Source organism: Peromyscus leucopus, chromosome 13 (assembly GCF_004664715.2).
Source record: "Peromyscus leucopus breed LL Stock chromosome 13, UCI_PerLeu_2.1, whole genome shotgun sequence".
Taxonomy (NCBI): Eukaryota; Metazoa; Chordata; class Mammalia; order Rodentia; family Cricetidae; genus Peromyscus; species Peromyscus leucopus.
Window position 1 is genome coordinate 23,092,578 of NC_051074.1, and position 20,898 is coordinate 23,113,475.

At 43.3% G+C, this 20,898-nt stretch overlaps 1 protein-coding gene across 1 annotated transcript in view; it reads right to left on the reverse strand.

The window, feature by feature from the left end:
* Ptprm (protein tyrosine phosphatase receptor type M) overlaps positions 1-20,898 on the reverse strand; it is a 968,046-nt gene that overhangs the window by 548,482 nt on the left and 398,666 nt on the right. The window contains exon 3 of the mRNA XM_037210182.1: positions 8,800-9,071. Within this exon, the coding sequence (XP_037066077.1) occupies positions 8,800-9,071 (272 nt within the window). The remainder of the gene's footprint in view (positions 1-8,799; positions 9,072-20,898) is intronic.

Sequence of the window (20,898 nt, forward strand, 5' to 3'; positions counted from 1 at the left end):
AAAGCAGAGACCACGAAAGCATGCTGCTCTCAGGCTCACTTTCCATGGCTTGCTCAGCTTGCTTTCTTAAACAGTCTAGGACAACCTGCCCAGGGTTAGCAAATTCCACAGATGGCTAGGTAATTCCCATATCAATCATTCATCAAGAAAATGCCGATAGACAGTCCACAGGAAAATCTGATACATGTGATTCCTCAATAGAGGAGCCCCCATCCAAGGTGCCTCTAGTTTATGTCAAGTACAAACTCACCAACAGTGATTGTTGTATGTGTATGTATCTGTTTGTGTGTATACGCCTATGTGCACATAAATTTGGAGGCTGGAGGTCAATGCCAAGTGTATCCCTCAACTGATCTCCACTTTATTTTCTGAGACAAGGTTTCTAACAGAACCTGCAGCCCAGGAATTTGGCTAGACTGGCTGGACAGCAAGCCCCAGGATTCCACCATCTCTATCTCCCCAGGGGTGAGATTATAAGAGCCCACCACTGCACTTGACTTTTTACTTGGGTGCTGGGGATCTGAATTTGTGGCAAGCAAGTTACAGCCAGATGTCTTTCCAGTCTTCCCCCACCCACCAAGTAGAATGTTCACCTAGCCCCATCTATACTGTGATTATATGAAAAAATCAGAGTCATCCTTATTGCAGAATATTTTTATTGCAATATTTAATTTTATGTCCCTGTTGTTTCCTGGAACTGGCTTAATGTAAAATAGAATCCATCTTTATTACTTAGCAACTCTTTGTGCTGTAAATTTGCAACCTCCCTAAAATTTCTATGTAGCCCTCAGATCAATCCTTACAACACTTTGATGGTCATTTATGGACATGCAGAGAGTAGCAAAGATCTGAACTGCCTCATACACAGGGTCCTAGCTGAGGCCAAGCAAGGCAATGCTGTCTCTTGCGAACTTTCACACAGTTTTAAAAAAAAAAAGTATCCTCATGAGGGCCTTCACCTCTCACAGTTGGGATATTTGTATTAGTGATTTTACATTGTAAAACGGCTCCAAATGTAGTGTTGAAATGCTGTTGGCAACTGATCTTAAGTGGAAGAGGCTGTGATGGGCCCCATAGGGGAAACATTTGTGCTAAATAAGGTTTAGTCAGGTAAGAGGAGTAGTGTTGTTATAGGTTCAGTGTTAACAACATAATTATCATAAGCAATTGATGAATTAACATAAGCAAGGTCATGAATTGATGGCTGACCAAACACACCATGACTAGAGGCTCCTGGGAACCACAGAAGCCATGGTACAGAGCAGGAAGCTCCCATATCCCTTGGTTCTATATCCACAAGTTCAGTTGAAGATGAAAAATGTTTTAAGACAAAAATTTAGGTCTGTACGAAACACACATTGACTTCCGATCCTCTCTTCATCCCATATGAGCTTGGGCACCTTCAGGGAGGTATGGCCCTCCGCTGCTTTCATTCCCTAAATAATAGTAGAACACCTATTTATGTAGCCTGGCACTATGATAGTAGTGATTGTAAGTACTCCAGACAGGATTTAAAGATTAATACCACAGGAGGATATGTTTGGGTTATATGCAAATACGCTATCATTTTAAAGAAAGAACTTGAGCTTTCACAGACTTGAGTACATGCAAAAGGGGGTTGGTCATTGTTCCAGACCCAATCCCTCCAGGGAGATGACTGCATGCACTAAGTCAGTGTTCTACGACTACACAGATTGAGATTGAGAATTCCCTGTACTAGTGTTTGGGTTAGTTTAGATTCCTGCGTCTCTTATCAGACTCTTCCTGGTGGCTCAGATATCTACAACTGGAGGACAGACTCAACATTCACTCATTATCTCCACTAATGTCCCAGGGGACGGATACTGCTTGCCCACAGTCCTTGGAGACTTTGGGGACAGTCACTTGCTGCCAGATAGGCTGAGCCACTGGGTGTGCCTTTCTTAGCTCCCCAAATGCCCTTCTGGCATTAGCCTGTCTGCATGGCGGATGATGTCAGTTCCTCTTCTAGGTGATACCTGCCCAAGAAGGAGGAAGCTACTGAACACCGCAACATTCTCAGCCTCCCTGCTTCAGGAAGGAGCAAAATCAGCCCTGCCATTGGCCCATGTGTGTGAGCAAAGAGAAGGGTTTGCTCACCAACACCAAGGAAAATGTTCATGTGCAAATCACCCGTCAGCGCCCTAGACACACAGTTAAAGAGTGTGTGCCTGTCTTCACTTCCTTGCTGGTTTTACCTTAAATAAAACCCAAAGGTGGGTCCTACGCATTTTCTATAGGTTTTATTCTGCTTTGCCAAATGAATTCAGTAAAGAAATGTAAGGGCTGGGGGGGGATGGCTCAGCAGTTGAGAGTGGGTACTGTGCTTGCAGAGGACCCCAATTCAGTTCCTAGGCCCTATCAGGAAGCAGATAAATGCCTGTAACTCCAGCTTGAAGCATCTGTCATGTCTGACCCCCATGGTCACCACCACTTATGTACACACACACACACACACACACACACACACACACACACACTTAAAAATAAACCTCTAAAATATAGAGAAGTGGAAACACAAACAGTAAAACATTTCTGGAACATAACAAAACCAAAGAAAATTTTAATCACATTAGGAAACAGGAGCAGGCTGCTATAACTCAACCACAGAGGGCTTGCTTAGCCCCCCACAAACACCTCGGTTCCATCTTCATTGGAGAAAAGGGGTGAGGGTAATTCTTTATCTGGGCAGGGCAGCACACTCCCGTAATCCTAGCACTCAAGAAACTAAGGCGACCTGAGCGATATTATAATACCCAGTTTCAAGCCAGAACAGTAACAAAATACAAAAAGGAAGACAACCAAGTAGTATAATTCGCTGTTCATTTTTATTGGTGTACCATCGGAAAATACAATAATGTTTTTGTTACCCAAAGACACTCATGGCACAGCAACAGTTCAATGGAATTCATTATTGGTGCTTTAGAATGCTCTTTATTCCTTTCATTTATTGATTGTCATGCTGGCATAAGGCAATCAGGGCCTCACTCTCACCAGGCAAGGGCTATATGACTAAGCTGTACGTCCAGCATCCATGTGTATTCCTGAGTGTGTGTGGTGTGTAGTGTGTGTGGGGTGGTGGTGGTGTGTGTGTGTCATGTGAGTGCATGATATCTTTCCCTTTAGAGGAATACGATATGATCACAGTTCATCTCCTTCTTATATACAGCAGGATACAAGAAAATTAAAGTAGAAAACAAAACAAAACCAGGAAATTACAAGAGGCAGTTCTGATAAGCAAGCAGCAGCAGCCACCCGAGGTGTGGGAGTGCCCACAACAGCGGAGGTGCCTATCTTTGATGTCAAATACAAGTTGAGAATGAGATTTAGAGACCTGGCACGTTTTTCAAAATGAAGAGACACGGTGTGAAGATTAAAAGACCATCACACAAATTACAAAACCTCTGGAATGCAGGTCCAAGTCAATAATAAAGTGAGAGCCTCCTGGGTCCCCGCTAGGTTCTTAAACCAGACGGTTCAGCTTGTAGAAGAGCAGAATGCGAAGTATGGGCCAGATGCTCATGTCCATGCTGGAGGGACATTATACCGCACTGTCCCATCCAATTCCCCAGGGTGTCCCAAAGGCAGGAAGCGATTTAATTGTCCTGCACTTAGAGTAAAAGACCACAGCCGTGGAATTTAGTGAGTGGCGGGATGTGCTGTTTTTCAGATGCACGTCAGTTCCGCGTTTCCCAAGCATGCTTCAGGGAGCAACAGACTCATGAGATGCTTGGCAAAAGCCAGACCTGATGCCAGACTCCAGCTGGGCCCACACCTGCCCTGTCCCCTCCTGGAGACTCAGAAACACACCTGGATCCCCAGACAGCCTACCGAACAAGGCTCAGTTCACCTTGACTAAATCTCACTGACTGGCTACTGCCTTCCACAGCTGCTGCTGGATGAGCAGGACGTAGTTCTGGAAACCCCTTCTCTAGATAGCCATTGTGTACAGGCTTCTGGGAACTTACAAACTTGGGAGAAAATGAGTGGGCTGACGGCAAAGGCAGTATAGAAACACTGGCAGCTGAGCAGGGAACAATAGTCGACACTAAATGTGAAATGGCAGGTAAGATCAAACCATCCCTATTCCCTCAACTCCTCATTTACCAGCAAAGCTGTCAGCTGGCAAAGGGTAAATCTTGGTTTAGCCTTGGTTTATGCCTCCCCCGTGTACAGACTCCTTTGTGTCTTTCCAACACAAAGAATTTGAAGTAGAGCTGGGATGCATCCGCTCCTAATCTTCTCCCAGGGCCCTCAGCACACCTAAGGAACCTGATGTCATTGGAGGAGTGCCATGAATCATCACCCTCCTATTTGATGACTCCATCCCCATTTTTTTTTCCTGTTTACAGATGGATCTCCAGATCCTTTTATGGAGCAGCCTGGGGGAGGGATTCCCAGGCTACCTGTGGGGTTTCCTCTTTACAAAGCTTACATGAAACATCCTGCCTTCCTGGCCTCGGCCTGAAATCACAATCACCTTCTTCAGAAGCAAGTCAGATTCCAGAGGCTCTGGGGGTGTGAGCATGATTAGAAAGAACGCAGAGAAATCGATTGGCACTCTTTGGCTGCAGGGGCATCTGAAACGTGGGCTGGGGTGGGGGAAGAAGGAGGGGAAGCAGAATCAAAAGGGGGAACTGTTTCTTTTTATGATGACAATGAGGCCAAGGAGGCAGATGTGAAAGAAGAGCATCCTTCAAATGGCAGGAAGTCAATGTCTAAACCCAGGGAAGCAGGTGCCCCCAGGCAGGGAGGAGCCTGTACTTCACCACAGGCCCAGCAGGGCAGCTCTGAGGAGCAACAATTAGGCCACACATTAATTACGGAATTAAATATGTGTTAATCACCAAATACTTGACAATTTGTGTTTTAAGGAGCCATAATTAACCTGCAATTAGCCTTATTCCATGCAGGTTACCATTGTGAGTATACCTGCACAGTACTCTCCCATAAATAGTAAGTGCCACACAAAAGAACTGCTGCAGAGAAAGGTATAACCATGAGAAAACATGTTCCCAAACTCTGTAACTGTCCAATGAAGGCCATATTAGACGGCAATATCCAAGTCTGCCTTCCCAAAGTGTGTTTGTCTTTAATTACGCATCATGATATTAAATAGGAAGTCCTTTTGAACAGTTCTTTTATCCATCTAAACTCATATTTACTATGGCCTAGGGGTGTAGCCTGTTGGGAAAGTGCATGGCTAGCCTGCACCAGATCCTGGGTATACTCCGCAGCACCACAATACAAACATATAAAACACGAATCCTCATTCGACTGGGGTCGGAACTATCCAAGAAATTATCAGTGAATGTATCTTCATATTATTTCACAAGTACATAAGTCTTATGTTACTTTTGGTGTTCTGGATAACCACTGCGGTTCCTGTTAGAATGTAGAAGCGTGTTGAGGGAGAGCTGACCTGCCTCCTTGGCAGAGGCATTCAAGAGCACTGTCTCCTTTAAATGCTCAGGCCCTCAGCTTTCGGGCTCAGAAGTAACAGCTGAGAATGTATCACATGGATGTCATTTCTCATGCACTGGGTAACTCCAAGAAAATATAATGTGTATGCACAATACCACAGCTTCAACAATATTTTGAAATTAGAATTATTAATCATCATAAATCAGGTTCATATCTTCTGCCCAGTATAGAGCTCTATGAAGAGAAAACTACATGGGATTTTTCATGCAACGCTGATGACCCGCCCCCCCCACACTATTCATATTTGTAAGAGCATCAGAAGACAATACCATCTCTCCTATTCCTGCTGCTCTACAGCTCACAGATGCCCCACCTCTGTCTGCACTGGCCGCCGTTGACCTGTCTCTTATCTATCTGACCACCACTTCGGAGGACACCTTGGGTGAGGAAATAGGAAGGAGGTTATGCCCAGTGGTGGTTTCCCTTTATTTCATCTCGGTTTATACATCCATCTCTCTTCTTGCAAGTGGACCAGATAATTCAAGTCTCTATGGTGGCTTTAAGGCTGATGGTTCCATGTCTAGTTATGTTGTGTGCAGAGTTCTCCTGTATCATTTGGGATGTGCTATTGATTAAACAGTGTATGTTGACATTAGGGCACTGGCTTTGGATGTTTACTGTCCCTCAGCAGAAAAGGGGAAACCGTGAGGGAATGCTAGCTCCACATGCCTTTGAGAGGCCAAATGTTAATGCATTAAAGAATTGCTAGAAATCCTTTCAGCTTGAAGGATGACACGATGCTTAATGAAGCAGTCAATGTAACAGTGAAACATTAATATCCAAAGTGCTAGTATCAGAAGGTGGGGCCTTTGTGAAGGGATCAGGTTGTAAGGATGGTGTCCCCATGATGGAATTAGTGCCCTGAGGAGAAGAGGCATCTGACCTCGGATTCCTGGACTTCCAAAAATCAATGTCTGAGTTTAGGCCACCCCATTGATGGTCATGTGTTATTGTGGCTCAGTAGAATGAGACAGTAGCAAAGCCTGTACAAACCCTAAAGCTATGCACCCTTTAATAATTTAAGCAATAGAGGGAGAATGGAGGGCTTTGGAGTTTGGATTGGGTCCATAATTGGGAAGGCAAAGTATTTTACCAGTAGTTTCTCAAGAAGATAACAATGCATTGAAAATGACAATAGCCTGATAAATAGAACCACCCTATTGCAATGTGGCTGAGTAATCCCTTTGATAAGCCTGGTATCCAAAGATTGGTCATAAACTAAGCCATTTATTGAATATGCATGGCTGTTTATCAAGGTATAAAAAAGACAAAACAGAAAATCTAACCTTGATTGTTAGTCAACATCATACCAAACCATGATGAAAGGTCTTATGAGAACCTACTCTATGATTTAGGAGGGGAGATATCAGGCCAAAGTAAAAGAGATGGGTAGGATACATGCTGACTGGTGTAGTGTGTCCCACTGGCCAGAGATGAGCCTGAGTGGGCTCCACAGGAAGGAGGAAGCAAGCTCAGGAAAGCCTTTCCTGCTCTGAGAAGGACCCACTACCACACAATACCCAGAGACATTAGTCGTCCAACATGGGAATATCCTGCACCCTTGCCTAACCACTGCCTCTACTTGCTGCTTAAACCCAGAGGGGAGAAAACCCTGCCACAAAGGTCACATTTTTACATTATATCACTAACTGGCCACTAGTCCATTTATATTAAAATAAGGTATTTATTAAATAGGATTATTTTCCTTCTTGAGGGAAAAACTAGTTTTTTAGAAGTAAAAATAATGCAAATGGAGAAAATTTATAATATGATAATACAAAAAGGGGAAAAATCACTTTGTTATCTCATTAGCTAGGGAGATGTCACATTTTATGCATTTGTTTTATAATGTATTTGGTCTTTATTAGCTATTTTTAATATAAGAATAAAATTAAATACATTGCTTTATACCTATTTTATTAATTGGCCAGCAGAAGTTTAAATACATCACTTAATAATTTTCTTTAACTTTTTTCTTTTAGAAAATTTTATGTATAAGAGCTATTTGTCTGCATGCATGTATGTGTGCCCCAAGAGTGCCTGGTCCTCATGGAGGTTAGAAGAGTGTGTCAGATCCCCTGGGACTGGGTAAAGGATGCCTGGTATGGACAGCACAGGCTCAGTCTTTTGCCAGAGCGGCTCTCCTCTGCTGAGCCAGATTCTCCAGACCACAACATTATTTTCATTGGTTCCTAAACAAACTTTTGTGTTGAGGCAGTACAAATTAACACACCTACTATTGCTGGAAACAACACTGCTTCTGATTTTGCATTTTTATAAAGGAGCTACTGTATATATTCTTGTTCTTACGGTTGATTATTTGTAACCACTCTTCGTTGTGTCTTTAGGGTAAATTTCTAATAGTAGCTAAATTTAGGTGCAATAAATTTAAAACGTACAGCCCAAAGTATAATCTAAAAAGAGGTTAAACATGCACCTGTGGGATAACAGTGCCCTCTCCACTTTTTAATTTCCACTCAACAAACATTTATCATTCATTAAATGTCAGGTATTATTTCAGGCACTTGGGTACAAAGAGGAGTTGAGCAAGGAATTTATAACCAGCCCATTTATTACCATTGTCAGCTGTGGGTAGAGAAGCTGGGCTTGAAGGATCTTGACTGTCAAACACAAAAACCTTCATGCTTATGGTGGTTGGAATGATAATGGCCCCAACAGGTTCATATGTTTGAACACTTAACCCTCATCTGTAGAACTGTTTGGTACGGATAAGGAGGTGTGGCCTTATTGGAGGAGGTGTGGCCTTATTGGAGGAGGTGTGACCTTATTGGAGGGGATGTGTCACTGAGGGCAGGCTTTGAGATTTCAAAACAATCATGCCATCCCCAGTGTCTTGCTTTCTGACTCCTGGTTCTATCTCAAGATATGAGCTCTTAGCTACTGCCCCAGCACCATGCCTGCCTGCCTGCCACGATCCTTCCTGCCATGGCAGTCATGGACTCACCCTGTGAAATTATAAGCCCCACATAAACTCTTTCTTCAATAGGTTGCTTTCATCATAGCATCTATGATAACCACAGAAAAGTAACTAAGACTGTAAGTTACTGCTTTTTTCTTAAAACAATATAAGCCTGGATTAATGGATTCAAATTATGGTTTTTTTGTTGTTGTTCATATAACCATAAGACTTAAAAGATAGCCTGGATCAAACTTACTATGGCATTAAAAAACAAAACAACTTCCTACACATTCTTTGATGATACTAATATAAACACAACTTACAATCATAGAAATGAGAAGATGATTTAAGACATGAAATGGCAAGACAGTGCATACCTGGTAATAGTTGGGCCAGAAGGTACTGATGGCCAGTTCCGCCCTGTGCCATGTACGGGTGGGGTCTCCAGACATATTCCAGATAGGGTTCCCCAATGGCCCACTATTCACCTTCACATAGACACTGAGTGACCCAGGAGCAGAGTTACTCTTGCTGGATACAAAGTAGTGAAAATCGATGCAGTGGGTGTCATTTTCCTTAAGCTGAGGCAAGAGTAGGTGAGCCCTCTGGCCCTCAGGTTTCCCAGAAGCATTCACCAGCATGAAGGAGCCTGTGGAAACAAAATCAGCATGTCACAAACCAAAAGTCTCTGGAAATCCACTAACATTTACATGAATTGGCAATGTAATTACACATATTTCACTTCAGTTTAAAATAGAGAGAAGGTGTGCCTTTCTGTATAGCACAGGTTAGCCTTAAACCCATGAACCTCCTGCCTCAGTCTTGTGAGTGCGGGGATTATAGGTATATGCCACTTTAAGTGGTGTGCTTAAAACTCCAATTCCTTTCATACCTTTTTGGTTTGTTATCTTCTGCTTCTACCAACCCTTAACACGTTAACAAAGTCAACAAAGAAAACTACCCTGGAGATTACTTCAATGAGCCTGCTAGATAACAAGCATATTATAGACCATTCATAGACCTGCTGGGGTCAATCTGGTAGCCACTGGCCACTTGCAGTTATTTACCTTCAATTCAATTAAAAGCTCTCACTATTATCATTCAGCTCCTCAGTCCCAGCAGCCACATCCCAAGCGTCCTATGGCTACATATAACTACTTGCCACTCCACTGGGTGATTTAGACACAACGCCATCTCATTTTCTTCAGAAGTTGCACAGGGCAGTCCTAACCTATTTGTACCACTATTTGTCAACCATGGTCACTTTAACACAGCAGACCAATCCATAAACAAACGCACAGGGCACCAGAAAAGATGTCTACATGCTGTGATTCCTAGAACCAAACAAGACGACTCCCTTTAACAGAACATTGAAAGGGCCAAGTGATACAGCATCACATCACAGTGCGTGTGCTCACCATTGTTAGTGTCTTAGACCTCCATAGGGTGTCAACTAGCTTTAATCCTAGTGTAAGATGGATTGGGGTCTCAGTTCTGGCAGCATCTTATTCACATGCTAGGATGAGTGAAAGGCAAAATCAGAAGTGTGAGTCTCCAAATTTGCAATCCACCACTCCAATAACCCATAGGCCCCCCGACCAAAAAAAAAAAAAAAAAAAAAACCACCAAAAACCTGGAAGGGGGTAACAGCAGCTATTTTAAGTGAGAGCAAATTTCAAGGGATGGAGCTCACATCTATCAGAGAAGGGCTATGTTTGGAATACATTTTAAACTATGGAGGAACCTCAAGTATGATTTAGGAAAGAATAGAAAGTAAGAAAAGGTGGCACATGCCTCTGGTCCCAACTACTCGGGAAGCCTCAGGCAGTGGAATTGCTTAAGACCTTGAAACAAGCCAGAGCAACGTAGCAAGCTGGTATTGTTGTAGATTATTATTTTGAGGTGTGTTACTTTTGCTTATGTTGCATTTCTTTAACTCTGTGAGGCTGTGTTACTGTGCCTGTCTAAAACACCTGATAGTCTAATAAAGAACCGGCCAATAGCAAGGCAGGAGAAAGGATAGGTGGGGCTGGCAGGCAGAGAGAATATACAGGAGGAGAAATCTGGGAGGAGATCTAGAAGGAGCCAGAGAAGGAGGAGGACCTAGGGGCCAGCCACCCAGCTATACAAAACCAGCAAGTCACGGAGTAAGAGTAAGATTTATGGAAGTAAGAGAATGGGAAAAGCCCAGAGGCAAAAGGTAGACAGGGATAATTTAAGATAAGGAAAGCTGGCTAGAAACTAAGCCACACAAAGGCTGGGCATTCATAAGTAAGAAAAGGCCTCTGTGTATTTATTTTGTAGCAGCCCCCCCCCCAAAAGGAGTAAAAAACCCCAACAGCATGGTATCTCTAAAGAGAAAGCAAAGGAAAAGAAAATGAACACTGTGTGTATGTGTATGTGTGTGTATGTGTGTGTGTGTGTGTGTGTGTGTGTGACAATAATTAAGGAAGAAACGTTAATGAATTTGAGAGGGAGCAGGTGGGATATGAGAGGAGATAGAGGAAGGAAAGAGGGATGGAGGTGTTATAAATAATGTGCTCATGTATGAACTCAAACAATTTTTTAAAAACTCATCACTATAAAAGCAGCATGGAGAAACTTGATGTTGTCTAGCTCCCTTGTGCTTATGGCGAGAATGACTGCCCCTCACCAGGTAATACACGCTGTGTCACCGTACATAGTATCTGCCTGCTTGCCATTCTGTAGCTGTCTGGATCATCAGGCTACCCACAGAAAACACCACAGTGCTTGTATATCGGGTTGGGAAATATCCAAGATTCCAAGTATCCGTACTCACTGTGGCTGTTGGAACATATCTCTGTCATGAGCAGGGCACTACTGTACTTAAGTGATTCTAACGTTTATAGTCCTTTCTCCTCTTTATCCCTGTTTCAGTCAGAATATGGCCTGCTTCTGAAAAATGGATTTGAATAGTGACACCCTAATATACCACAGCACCTCCAGTTCCTGTCTTTTTTTTTCTTTTCTTTGAAGACGTCAATACTCTGATGTGAGTAGGAGCAAATTTCTCAACTGGATGCAAAGCTGAAGCAATGCGTGGTAGCATCAAATCTAACAGTCCTGCAGAAAGGCCCATCTCTTGTAGGAGGAATAGGGCCAAACTTCACGGTGTCGGGAGACATCCCTGCTACTTGGTTAATCTGTCCTGGAAACTTTTAAGAACAGAGTAAGGGACTGAGCAGTTTCCTGCTCCCTTCCTGTATGACTACAGAGGAAGGCAAACCAACCCTTTGTCATATCTCTGGTGGGCAGGAAGAATTCGCCATTTGAAAAGACAAGTTCATGGTCCTTCAACAACAGAGGGAGTGAGATGTAGCCCTAGAGTTCACAGTGGAGGGGAGCCTGGATTCTGTACCAGGCAGGCCACTGCATTTATCTGGCTACAAAGCTGCACAGGTTTGGGGTGATGTCTCAGCCCTGTTTCTACATGGAGTTATGCAGAAGCAGCAGCACGTATTTCGAGCATCACGCACGGCGTTGGGAAATCATCAGGATGCACAGCCATCCTCGTTACCTTGCCCTGACTCTCAGGGCACACTCATGTTCCCACTCACCCCACAGTCATGGGTAAACTGTTCTTATTCTGTAGAGTCTAGTCACAAATCAGTCCACTGACATGAACACCCGAAGCTTTTGAAAAAGAAAGTCCGGGTAAGAGCATCTGAGGGGGCCTCATCTTCTCCCTGCAGCTCCTATAACTCAGGACAGAGCTTGCCACCAAAGTTCAACATGCCCTGGTAACACAACTGCTGTGGCTTTGCTTCCCTGGCCCTCCTATGCACATGGCTCCACAGAGTATCTGCCGTTCCCTGCCATTTATCTCTGTCTGCTTTTCCTCCTCCTAGGCTTATCCCAACTCACCGAAACGGTAACTTGTAAATCTTCTCTTGTTGCTAGAGAAACACTGATGCTGAGACATTACAACTCAGTTGGTTTTACCCTTAGGTTCTGGGGTGGGGGGGGGGAGGGCATCTTCATGTTCAGAGTGTGGCCATCAGGACGTACCTGGACTTCCAAGTATGAAAAGTGACCTTCACATCTGCATGTATGTTTCCTGACAACAACACATCCCAGACAGCCGGTGAGTTTCTAGAAACCAGGGGGAGCATGTGTGTGCTGCAAAGTCTAGCAGCCCAAAGCCTGAGGGAAAGTCATGGCTGTGTATACAGGAATCCCAGGTGGGAGGAAGAGATGCTTTTCAATTGTTTGAATGTATCCCCTATCTGCTATCAAAGCAAAGTCAAATCACCAACCAATGTTTAAAGAACTAAAGCAGTCAATTCTAGACTATTATATCTGTTTTTTTTTTAAATAAATAACCGTATATCCTGAATGTTTAATTTCTACTTCTGCTTCCGTGTTTTGACTCACAGGAGATGTGTTTTCAAAGGGTAATTGGGTCTCCCTTTGTAGTCCCCTCAACTTGCCTTCCCCCACAAAAGGCACTCCAACTGGGCAAATCACAAATAAAGGCAATCATAATTCATATTACCATGGAAATTCTGTTTGTGTTCAGATAACAAAACACCCTTAAGTCATGAGGATATAAGCAAAAGATGTGTCAGCACAGACAAATTAAGGACACTCAAGGGAGTCAGTTTCGAAAACGGAGCAGTATGTAGTTGCAGACATGGAAGAATTGTAGGAACGAAAGCCCTCTTCTGAGAGCATGCAATGTTCCCATTCTTGAATCTTTGGGTGAATTAAATTTAGCTTAATCATATCCATTGGCAAACGGTCCTGATTAGACTGTCTTCCGTCATTGTTTGTGACAGCAGTAATAACTGCACAGGATGAGTTGTCCCTCTCTGCCCCATCATTAAAATTTGCATTGGTGTGGAGGAAACTCGAGATAGAAAACAAAGCTGAGCAAACTGAAAAGTCTCATCTGCCAGCAGAGAAACCATTCAAGTTACAAAAGAGAGGCTGTTCTCCGTGGCTCATCCCATGCTACGCAGTGCGTAGGCTGACAAAGAGGCAGCCATTATGAAGCCCACCTTCTGAAGCCTTTTTCCAGCAAAAGCCACAGATTTAGGTCATCCCCTCCCATCAGCCATTGTGCCTTCCTTTTCTCCTCTACAAGCTTGCCTTCAATTTTGTGAATGTAGAATAATGATGATGATGATGATGATGATGATGATGATGATAATAATAATAAAGATAAAAACCCTCCAGAACATGTTTAAAGTTCTGGTGTTGTCATGTACCCTGACTCTAGCGTTGCAGCCATCTGGGCTGAATAGACAACCAGTGGTAACAACTGGGTTCACTGCAATAGCAGTTTCCAAACCATCTATAATGGAGCAGTTTCCTTAAAAAACAAAAATTTACAGTGCATCTCAGCCCAATTTATGCAAAATGCCATAAACTAAGTTGCTAGAAAAAAAGGAATGAAGACACACACAATATAAATGGTTCATTTTTATTCAATGAAAGGAACACAACAATTCTCTCTCTCTCTCTCTGAGCCTATGAACATTTTCTCAAAACTTACCATCAGTTTCTGCGCTGGCTGCATGCAGACCAGGGTCTCAGGAGTTGTGGGCCAGCTCTGAGCCACACAGCCCCCTTGGAAGGATGGGTTAAACATTACAACGCAACAGCAAAGTCATACTGAGCCCAGGAACTGCCTCTGTAGCCCCTCCAGCATATATTGAGACCCCTGGATGCTCCAGCCCTTTAGACAAACGACAGATGATTTTCATAGAGTCTGTGCAAACCCTGTATGTACTTTACATCGCTCTAGATGACTCTGCAATACCTACTATGACGTAACTGTTCTCTGCTGCAGCCTTGGGAATGATGCCCCCCCCCCCAAAAAAAGTCTATGCATTCAGTTTAGGTATAAATTCATGACAGTTATTTTCAAATACTTTGACTCTGGAAGTAGAGTGGTCTACAGAGGGCTGATTATACATTTGTGCTCTATAGAAAATGGTTTTTAAAAATGTGGCAAATTTCTTTGGCTTGTGTTCACTCGAAGAGAACAAACAGTTCTAGAAAGTTGATGGTCCCCAACCCAAAAGCTGCTGAGGAATACTGGGAGGCGAGAGGACAAAGGGAAGATGGAGATCAACACCGTGGCTGAGAAGGCCGCCGGAGACCCTCAATACAGAAAAGAACTGGCTTCACTGCCAGAAGAAACCATCCACACAGCAGAGCCCAGCACATAAGATGGCTGTGGTTATGAGTATATATGCAGGGGGGGGAAGGCGGGGAGGGAAATGGCACCCGTATGCCTGAGCCTAATGCTGAACATAGCCAAATCTCACAGCAAAGACCCAAGACAACAGAGCTGAGTGCATGCCGAACGGGGGCCTGGGAGTGGTTGTCAGAGACTGGGGAGTTCAGTGTTCTTGGCTTCATCCTCCAGGGGCAATGCTACAAGTATAATAGTTTGCAAATATTCTGACTATAATTTCCAGTTCAAAACGTGATAAACATTGCAATCCAGCATCCATGTGGGATGCTGGGTGCACATGTATACATGTGGACATACAGACATACAACTTTCACGAAAATCATTGTCACTTAATGCTTGCACTCGCTATTCAACTGGCTTTCAGAGTGCGATCTCAGTAAACTCAGGCTGGCTAAATGACTCACAGCCACTGAATGGTTAAAGACAAGACTACAACTCCTCCTGGTTGGCCAGTCCCAAAGACATTAAGGCTGCAAGCTTTCCAAGCTGTTTTGCCTCTTCTCTGAAGTGTCAAAACACCCCCTCAGTCAGTACTGCCAAGACAGCCGTATATGTCTCCTCTGATGAGAGACCCTGCAAACTGTGAAGACGAAAAGCTTCTTGGAAAAAAAAAAAAATCAGTGATCTGAGGGAGTGAGCTGAGGTAGCAAAGGTCTCAAGGGGCAGAGTCTCCAGGCGAGTGGCCAGCGGTCCTTCCAAGGCACTCCTGGGCGCCCTGGCAGCTGTGAAAAGCAGTATCTTTGCAGCCTGCTTCGCACTTGGCACACTGCACACCGCATGCCCTCGTTAAACTGCTGCGGGCCCCCTCTTCGCCCTTTGCAAATATTCACCCTCCTGCAAACAAGAAATATTTCTTTTGCAGCCACCAGGAAACAAACAAAACATGAATATAAAATCTCTCCATTCAGCCAAATACCACAAAATTCTTTTATGGACTATTTCTTTTGGCATTCCTAGTATGCTCTTAACAGTTACTGACCCCAAACCACTGGTTAATTGCATGCTTTTGTCTGTGTGTGCTACATCTGCACTACTCTGGTGAAATTACAGTGAGAGGGAAATGGATGGTGAGCAATGAGCGGCCACGCACCCTGCTCTGGTGTGTACCATCCCTGGGGCTGAAGCTGGCAGGCTTATCCCTAGACGGCAGTTCTTCAGAATCCTAACAGTGACTATACAGCACTGGGCATTCTGTTCTTTCTGAGGGAATTCTACCTCTATCTAGGTACTAGCTACAGTTGCTTAAGGAAAGTTTTCCAAAGGTACATGTGTTGAGGTCTTGGTCTCCAGGTTGGCATTGGCGGCAGGTGAGGGGGCTGAGGTCACTGGAGGCACGTCCTTGAAGCCAACTGGGGGGCGCAGTTCTCCTCGCCTCTTCCCACCCTTCCCGGCATAAGGAAAGCATTTATGTTCATGTTCACTGCACAATGCCATTCCTTGCTCGGAAGGATGCAGCCAACTCACTACAGATGGAAATCTCCAAAACCATGGGGCAAAGTAAACCTGTTCTCATAAGTTGATGATTGAAGGGGCTTTGTTACAGTGTGGGAAGCTGACTGACGCAGAACCGTCAAATTAACAAGCTGAGTCTGGGCACCTCAGGGGTGAAGACATTTGCTGTAAAACAATTGTATTGAACACTCCAAAGATATTTAATTTATAAAAAAAATATTTTCTAGACAGGGTTTCTCTGCATGTGTAACCCTGGCTGTCCTAGAACTCGCTCTGTAGACCAGGCTGGCCTTAAACTTATAGAGATCCTCCTGCCTCTGCCTCCTGAGTGCTGGGATTAAAGGCATGTGCCACCACCGCCTGACAAGATAATTAATTTTCAATTCCATGACTCACAGGACAGCTGGGTAGCTATTTTTGTTATGATTCACAAAAACCCTTAGCTGCACACAATCCTTTGCCTGTCACCAGTCTCCTTCAGCCAGCAGGGTTCTCCTGAGCACCTAGAGTGTGTTAGGCCTTTTGACAAATACAAGCAGTAAGCCGAACCTGTCTGTCCATCAAGAACCTGAGACCTCAGCTGAAAACCATGCTTTAAAAGTTCCATAGTCACTGCACAAAGTATCTACAGAACCACAGGGGCAGTAAAAAAGATCCCCCTACCTTGTCTATATTTACATAGATGGAAGATGAAATTCCTGCAGAAACATATCCTTAGGGCTGTCGCCACTCTTTAAAAGGGATCTGAGAGACAGTTACCATAAGAGATGGTGAGGGCTGGCAGGAAGGGAAGAACCCTGCAAATCCCACCTAGACAAGCACAGGGGTCATCTCTTCTGTGAGAAGTGAGGCTTTAATGAGAACTCGATTGGATTTTATTGTGTCACTTAGACAAACTGCTTCAGTGACTTAGCCAGAAAAATACTAGTGTGTGCTTTGTAATTTCCAAGTGTGGAAACAAACCCTGAGTAAAACAAACAAAACCTTTACACTATCTAGAAGCTAATGACTGTATCTCAGGCAGGAGCCTCCAGCACAACAATCGAGTGCTGACAGGCAGGCTATTTAGAACGTCTGTAAGAGACTGCTTCATTTCCCATACGTCAAGCACTGTATTGATTGACATCTTTAGAAGTGAGATCCTTTTTGTTCTAAACCCAGAATGGCACAAACCATCACAATATAAGCTTCCACTCATTTCCCCCAAATCAATATTGATTCAGCAATTACCTCTCTCTCTCCTTCTCCTCCCTTTTGCCATGTGTAGTTCTGATGACCATCTACCAGCTAAACACGCCTTGCCTTCCCAAATAACTACACAACAGGCTCTTTAAAGACAATGCAGAGCAAACTTAAAATTTTCACAAATGCATTATCTTTGACATTTCTAGCTTAACAAACACCTGCTAGCGGTACTTAAAAGGAGCTCCCTAAGTAGTTCTCCTAAGAATGCCAAAGATTCTACCCACATCCCAGTGCAAAGCACCTATGTTCCCAAAGAGGAAGACAAAGGACATTTCATTAGCCTGGCTCGGAACAAAGCTAGGGATTTGCAAGCTTGATCAAAGGACATAAAGAATATCAGTGTGAGCTGGGTGTGGTGGTAAGTGCCTATGATACCAACACTCAAGAGGTGGAAGCAGGAGGATCTGGAGTTCAGATCTATCCTCCACTACATCATGAGTTCAAGGCCATCCTCCACTACATCATGAGTTCAAGGCCATCCTCCACTACAACATGAGTTCAAGGCCATTCTCCACTACATTGTGAGTTCAAGGCCATCCTCTACTACACTGTGGGTTCAAGGCGAGCTTAAGATAGAAGAGACTTTGACTAACTTTTATTCTCTCTAATCCAGTCAAAAACAGAAAAAATAAGTAAATAAAATAAAAACCACTTTACACGACTAGATGAAATCAAACCAGTTTCACGCAAAAACTAGTGACACAACATTTAATGTATGTTATCAAAACATTCTAGAATTTAAGAAATATTTGAGATTAATTAATAAGAGAATCAAGATACTAATAAAAATTAGTAAATTATATCAGAAGCAATCGGCATTAACAGAAATACAATTATAGCTAAGAAACCTGGGACAATATTTCTTTTTACCATTATACCAAAATATTTACATTATAGCAAATGCTTAGTATAATTTTAACATGGATACATTTTTTTTTTAATGTAAAGATTTCAATACCCAGGTGTTGGTGAGTTGCTGGCAGGGCTCCTGCAGAGGTTGAGGAGATGAAAACAAATTGCTTTCAACATCCCAACAGTAGACACCAGGCAGTCAAGTCCTTTGCCCTTTTGGAGTAGACAATACTTACTAGTCTGTGACGGTGGGAAAGTCTTTCCCAGCTTGAGTTTGTAAAATCAGAAAGAGGGCAAGCCAAGTATTCATCACTGTGCCAGGAGAGACACAGCAAGGAAGCATCCCTGTCCCTCAACAATCTCTGTATTTTGATTTCAGTACTCACTACATGATCAAGTACAAATAGAGATGTACCATTTGGCCTTGGTCCTATTTTTGGGTGTTTGTTTTAAAATCTAAATGTGCTTGAACTTGGTCTGAGAAGATGAGAAATCGTCCTAGCAAGATCGAGGCAACCCTAAAGCGGTGGTTCTCAACCTGTGGGTCACGGCCCCTTTGAGGATTGAACGACCCTTTCACAGGAGTTGAATATCAGATATCCTGCATATCAGATATTTATATTACGATTTATAACAGCAGCAAAATTACAGATATGAAGTATTAATGAAAATAGTTTTATGGTTGGGGGTCACCACAACACGAGGAACTGTATTAAAGGGTCGCAGCATTAGGAAGGTTGAGAGCCATTGTCCTAAAGAGACAGGCATGCACTGTTCTTTTTGGCTATAAATTTCCTGAAACATTGATTCCCTAAGAAATCGGAATTTCCTCAGGAGTTTCTCCCTAGGAGAAGAAAGAGGCTAAATCTTGGTGCCCAGAGAAGGCATTTGTTTCCAGGAAGAGGTTTCAGACAGTTCTCACAATTCACCAGACCTCCTCAGCAAAGATGGAAGCCAAGATCCAGATGAGTCAGGGATGAGGTGGGATGACGTCTTCTGCCTAGACCAGGACTTCTGAATTAGACTAAATCAGACTCTTTCCTCTCTCTTTAAACCTAAATGGGGCCGTAGAGATGGTCCAGTGGTCAAGAGTACCATGACTCTTCCAGAGGACCAGCACAGAAGTCAGGCATCTCAAAACCACCTGTAACTCCAGCTGCAGGGAATTGGATGCTCTCTGCCTTCCAGGTACCCACACCCTTGTGTGCATCAACACACAAAGACATAAGTAAATACATATTGTTTAAAATCCAAAAAAAATCAACCTAAACCTCACCTCCAAGATGGCTTGGGGAAGGGTCCTTTATTTGTTCTTCTCCCCAATGCAGCCACACTGACTAAACCCTCCTTTTTCTGCTTCTCAACTATTAGTTGTTTCTTTAATTAGCCTATGGAGGCCAGGTGGCCAAGCCTAGCACTTCAAGGCTGCCAGGCCAGGATCTGACCCTAACAGTGCAGGAACAGATGGGACTACTGCACACCTACTCGGAGGTCATTTCTCGCCCATGAACTTACAGTGTTAATGTAATGATACAGGTTCCTATCATCCGGCTTCATCCAGCCTAGCAAGGTTGGTAATACCAACGAGGCATACTATATTTAGATGTAACTTCAATATTTAAACACTAGTTTTAAATTTAAATAATCATTCTAGATGTAACTTACGAAAAAGTCTCCTACTGTGATTTAAATATTGAAGTGTTGCCGAGTCTGTTGAATTTTAAATGCATGTGTTTTATTACAAAAGTAAAATTCCATAATAACCAGCGGTGATGGTGAAAGCTGTTAATTTTATTCACAAAACTAATTATTAAGGACTTTCAAATGGTAAAGAGGTAAATATAGTGTGGAGATCAGTCTGTCCCCTGCTCTCATTTAGTCCACAGCACGTAAAACACTGGTTATTTTCTTAATCTTGCCCGGAGCAAACCATTTTATAAGCAGCCTTGGACTCCATTTGGGGAATGGAGAGTGATGTTGCATGTGGGTAGACACAAGAATGACACCCCCCACCCAGCCACCCATGAGACTCGGACTAACCAGTGACTTACTCCTGGGAATTGGAAGACACCAAGACGGGGAAGATCTGGGTGATAAAACAGGACATTCCTACAGCTACAATCTCTAATCATGAACATTTGGAACACTTGGATAATTAAATTTGAAATGTTAGTCAAGTCCTTTGAAAAATCTAACAATATCAGCTGAATTGTGGATCCATTCCATCAGTGAAGACGCAGGACAGAAAACTAGTGTGCTCTTTCTAGGGTATGAAACTGGGCATGCGAGTCACAAGCTATATTTGGAAATCTAATTTGATATAAACTTTTAAATCACCCAATAATGAGTTCTTATCAATACATAAATTATAAAGAGAAACAAATGTGATACACACACACACACACACACACACACACACACACACACACACACAGCCACATAAACAGGGCAGCAGCACAAGAAATGGAGAAAAGGAGATGGGAGAAAGAACTGATTTTACAGCTTTTCATAAACAGACTAGAGAGGGTGAAGCTGGGGCTTTCTTTAGTGGTTAGGTTTCTGTTGTTTCTGTTTTTGTGAGGTACAAGAATAACGCATGTCATGTGACCAAGTCTACCCACGTGATCTCCACTTACATACACTGTGACATATGTAATATTTCATACATGGAGGGGGAAGAAATTTGGAGCGAAACTTTTGG